Raw genomic sequence first — 5381 nt, 5'->3', positions numbered from 1 at the left:
TAAAATCATCTTACACAATCTCAAAAATGAACTTTAGCGGGGTTTTCACAGACTGAGTCACATATCATACCACCATTCTACAAAAGTCAGGTGGTCTTTAGTCTGGCTTAAGAAGTTGTCTTGATTCCCTGTATGTTGTAGCTTGTAGTATAAGCTCCTTACACATGCTGTAGGTAGATATCAATCTATTGATATTTTTACGAGGGTAAAGAGATTTGTTACAACCCCCCCAAAAAAACTGTATAGCAAGTAGCATGAGCCTTACTATGTGGTGAATTGTCCCATAAGCTTTCAACAGAGAGGGCATAGGAATCATCGGGCTCTCTGTTATGCCTAATTACAAACACAAAGGGTGTGTTTGCAGTGGCATACCATTCGAGCTATTTTTTCAGTACAAAGCAGTTCTGAAGGCTAGACATGTAATACCAGAAAGACCTATTATATTATGCAGTACACAGCAATATACAGACTATATACAGCAAATGCATTCAACATATTTTTGCTACTTCATTTTTAGGATGAAGTGTAAATAGGAAGTAATATCATATATATTTCCCCAATATATTTCCTCTATTAATTCCAAAAGAAAATACATTACCAATTTGTAATGCAACACATTTTACAGATAGCCTAATAATTACATCCAATTCTTACTAGTTTTAAAAAGCATACAAAACTATTGTATGCATTTTTATGCACAATTAAAGAGAGTTTTAATAAAAGTAGGCACTAAACAGTAGGCCTATATTTGGTGTTCTAGTTTGCCAAATCCAAAGGAAGTCGAAAGCGAGATTGTGTGCAGTTGTACTCCGCAGCAGTAGGTGGCAGTATTCGCATTTTCTATCAGCGCTATAACCAGAAGACTGGTTTTGTCTGTTTATCTGGTTCTTTATAAATGTATTTATATTTCATTTCTAAAGCTACGTGCAAGCAGTAAGTATTTAAAAATGTGTGGTTATACTGATGCCTTGATATTTTTAGCGGCAACATAATTGAGCGAGTTTAAACAGTTCTGTCATTGAAGCTAGTCTAGCATTATCGTTAGCACCTAATTTAATCTAACGTATTCAGTTGAAGAATGATTAACGTTATATGACTGCAATCATTTTTTTAAAAAAGAAAGTTTTATTTGTGTTTTAAATCACTTATAAGTAATATATAACAAATCCAGGTTATGTGGCTTTGAATAGCATGCTAGCTAGCATCAGTTCTGATAGTACAGTGTAAACATTACAGTAACATCATTAGATGAATGCACATCTCATATAACTTAAAGGTCTATCTTATCACATCTATCATATCAATGTAGTCTGTAAAATAATATATGCTGTAAAATTATGAATGTATGAAGATGAATGTAAAGGAAACAGTGTTCTTTATGCCATTATTGTGTTTTGTATCATTGGGAAAACTGTAAACGTTATTGTGGAAACCATTACGTCTTTGTTTTGTCTTTTAGATATGGCAGATGATGTTTTGTTTGAATTTCTCCACATGGAGATTGTGTCTCATGTTTACAAAGAACAGGCGACCCGGGGGGACATTGATAAGGTAAGGCTTTGTCTTTAACTGTATGTAGTCTACATGAGATTAAACACGAGTGCATGATATTAAAAGGATAGTTTACCCAAAAAGTAACATTCTGTCATTATTTACTCACCCTCATGTTCTTTATTTTGTTAAATACCAGACAGTATATTTGACAAATGATTTTAAGCACAAAGTTGACACTGCAGTACACATTGGCTATGTTTACATGCATAGAATTAAATCTGATTAAAGGTTACGACAATACAGTTTACATGCACCTAAACATTGCAATCTGATTGAAATGTTTGTTTACATGTACATTCTGTATAATTCAAACCATCGAATCCAAGTTTTATCCCATTAAATGCTTACAAAAGTCAATTCAGATATACAGATTCAGTGGTTTATCATAATTGAGCTTTCTGAGCTTTGTATTGCTCATCGATATATTATATTTAGGTGTAATTGTGTTTTGCATCATTTTCATTCCTAAGGAAAGAGTGACATGTGTATCTACTCTGGAGGCAATGGGCTTCAGAGTTGGACAAGGTCTGATCGAAAGGTGATTTTCCGCTTTTTTATTTTTTTTTTATTCTTTACATGCACTGTTTGAATCACTTGAATGTAAAATATTAATCCCAATTACTATAGATTTACCATTAGCATGCTGTTTGTATTTTCGAGGTATACAAAAGATTGCCCCAGTTTTAAAGATGACTTGGACGTTATGAAGTTCCTCTGTAAAGACTTCTGGAGCACCATCTTCAAAAAACAAATCGACAACTTGAGGACCAACCATCAGGTCTGACATTTCAACCAATGCGGTGTTTTACAAGTGGTAAAACATGTGTAGCATTTTGTTTGGTATTATTATCACTTCTTCTCTCTCTCTCTCTCTCTTTTTGTTCCAGGGCACATTTGTCTTACAAGATAATAAATTTACATTGCTGACACAGTTGTCCAATGGAAAGCAATACCTTGAAGAAGCCCCTAAAGTAAGAATCTGTCGTATTGTATTTTAATTATATTTTATAATTTATTAGATCATAATGATTTAGATACTAGCAGTGACTCTCTGTTTGTTTTTCTTCTCTGTAGTATTTGGCCTTTTCTTGTGGTATGATCCGTGGAGCTCTGTCGAATCTGGGCTTGGAGGGTGTTGTGACCGCAGAAGTATCTGTAATGCCATCATGTAAGTTTGTGTCAATTTTAACATGCATTAACAAATAAGATGTTTGGATGGTGTTTATAAACCAAGATATTTGGACTGCATCGTTGAAAATCTTTTTCATTTGTTTGTAGGCAAATTCCAGGTTGTAGTTCAGAAAAGTTAAGATGACGTAGCAGCCGGCATGTTACAACCAGTGAACATCCAGGTTTGAGCAAAACTTTATGAATGTGACTTACATGGATTTACATTCTAAATGTTTACATCAGAACGGTCGTTTGTAATGTTATGTTTGATATAATGCTGTTTGCATTTTAGTAAGAGCGTTACATCTATTCACTGTTGTGATTCATGCATATACAACTGTTTTGATGTTCTAAGCCAAAAAAAAAAGAAAAATACTTTTGATAATAATAGAAACATTCATAACATCATGTTCTACCTCTACCTTACAGTTAATGAATAATAATGAAAGGAAAGTTTCATAAAAGTGACTTTTCTTAGCTGAAATTCTTTTGATAAATGTAAAGTTACTTTACATTTTATAGACACTTTGTGTGGTTAAAACTTTAGGAATGTTTGATGTTAAACGTTGTATAACATCAAATGTTGTATAGTTTTATTAAAAATGTAAGATATTTTCACAACTTCGTATGACAAACTAACAAATACTTATCAGAGGTGCAAAGACAATTTAAGTATGTGTCATATATATCAGAGTGTTTTTCTTTGGCAAACTTTTATTTCACTACATTCTGATGCATAATATTGTACTTTATACTTCACTACATTACATAATGTAACATTGTTTTTACCTATAATACTGTAGTTAAGTATTAAGTAAAATTTATACGAAATGTAGTGCAGTAAAAAGTATGATTTTATGCTTTAGATTTAGTGAAGGAAAAGTACTCATAAAGTACAGATACTTGAAAAATGTGCTTGAATAAATAAAAAATTCTTGAGTACTTTACACCTCTGTTAATGATACAGAGGAAATAATTCGATTTAGCTAAAACATCAAACAGCTCTTTTCATTTTTAAAAATTGTAGCGTTTTTGATCAAGGTGTATTTGGTGATTTTTTTTTATTTATTAGTAAAATGTAGTTTCTTCTGTACACCAGAAGAGGGCAGCATTTGTCAGTCACGTGCAGGTCAAATTCTGCTATTCTAGAGTAAAAAAACTGAGCAGAAAACTGAGTCTGGGATCTCTTTTAGCTCTGTTAATCAAAGCTTTTATGTTTTTTTTTTTTTTTTTGTGCAGGTACAGTTTTGAAATGTTTAAAATCGGATAATTGAACTGCTTGTTTACTGTATATTGTGTTTGCTTGTTGTTTAATGCACATTTCTGGATAAATATTAAAAAAATGATTGATTTAAAACAAACATTTTTAGTTTAGAGCTTTATTGATCCCCTTGGGGCAATTAATTTAAGATTACATGGTGTCTCGCAACACATAAACATATACATTTAAACACACACAAACCACAAAAACCACACGTTTGTTTGGCTTTTAGCAATAAATTTACAAAACGGTGAAAAGAGAAGTGAAACAGAAAAAGTTGGGCAGTGAAAAAATATCGATGTACAGCACTTTATACTGTACTACTATGTAGTATTGTACTACTGCATTTATGTAGTGTCAAGTTAAATTCATTTTATAATGTGCAATGATGTATCAGTGGTGTATAAAGACTTTACATAATGAACTGTATTGTTTTATTACCTTAAAAAGGGCCGTTTTGTCTATATACACCACTGATCCCCTTGGAACATGGAAATCTCCGCCATGTTCTACAGAGGGCCTTTCTACGTTGTCTGAGACGTCAAAATGTTTGTCATGTGACACCTACCGTATAGCTTCTCATGCGTTTCGAAATTGAGGTTGGCTGCAATTCGCAATCTTACTGCTAGATGCCGCTAAAACACCCATACTGTACCTTTAAATTACTAAATACAAAATTAGCAAAGTTTTTGTTCATACTTTTAACGTTTTTTCTGCATAGTTCTCATTCTTTATCCAGTCTTTAACTATAAAAAGTTTCATATATTTGTTTAATCATATTTTTCAGGTTAAATACAGAAACATTAGAAACAAATCAAAATACAGACACATTAAAGGGACACTCCACTTTTTCGAAAATATTCTCATTTTCCAGCTCCCCTAGAGTTAAACATTTAATATTTGCCATTTTGGAATCCATTCAGCCGATCTCCGGGTCTGGCTGTACCACTTTTAGCATAGCTTAGCAAAATCCATTGAATCTGATTAGACCATTAGCATCACGCCAAAAAACAACCAAAGAGTTTCGATATTTTTCCCACCCAAAACTTGACTCTTCTGTAGCCACATCGTGCACCAAGACAGATAGAAAACCAAAAGTTGCGATTTTCTAAGCCGATACTCTCATTCTGGCGCAATAATCAAGGACTTTGCTGCTGAATCAAGTCCCCTGCTATTGAAAGTAACCAAGGGGACTATTTTCGGGCAGTGTGTTATATCATTGGGCCTCCTGCAGCCATGTTACAGCAGCAAAGTCCTTGATTATTACGCCAGTTTGAGAGTACAGTTCCCAACCATATCGGCCTAGAAAATCACAACTTTTAATTTTCCATCAGTCTTAGTACACATGTAACAACAGAAGAGTCAAGTTTTAAATGGGAAAAATATCGAAACTCTT

At 33.1% G+C, this 5381-nt stretch overlaps 1 protein-coding gene across 1 annotated transcript; it reads left to right on the top strand.

Annotated features, from left to right (window-relative positions):
• Window positions 1-778: 778 nt before the first annotated feature.
• trappc6bl (trafficking protein particle complex subunit 6B, like) lies at window positions 779-4085 on the top strand. The gene is made up of 7 exons (XM_055196037.2): window positions 779-933; window positions 1460-1551; window positions 2025-2092; window positions 2215-2332; window positions 2442-2525; window positions 2629-2722; window positions 2833-4085. Exons 2-7 carry the CDS (start codon window positions 1462-1464, stop codon window positions 2862-2864), a joined length of 486 nt encoding a protein of 161 aa, XP_055052012.2. The 5' UTR covers window positions 779-933; window positions 1460-1461; the 3' UTR covers window positions 2865-4085.
• Window positions 4086-5381: the final 1296 nt, after the last annotated feature.

This window comes from Misgurnus anguillicaudatus, chromosome 24 (genome assembly GCF_027580225.2).
Source record: "Misgurnus anguillicaudatus chromosome 24, ASM2758022v2, whole genome shotgun sequence".
NCBI lineage: Eukaryota > Metazoa > Chordata > Actinopteri > Cypriniformes > Cobitidae > Misgurnus > Misgurnus anguillicaudatus.
The sequence above is the reverse complement of the archived record's forward strand: the minus strand, read 5'-3'. Positions and strand labels throughout refer to the sequence as shown.

Coding starts and splice junctions, on each gene's coding strand:
- trappc6bl (XM_055196037.2), top strand. CDS start 1,462: ATGGCAGATGATGTTTTGTTTGAATTTCTCCACATGGAGATTGTGTCT. Junction 2,333..2,441: donor ACTTGAGGACCAACCATCAG/GTCTGACATTTC, acceptor TTTTTGTTCCAG/GGCACATTTGTCTTACAAGA. Junction 2,723..2,832: donor AGTATCTGTAATGCCATCAT/GTAAGTTTGTGT, acceptor ATTTGTTTGTAG/GCAAATTCCAGGTTGTAGTT.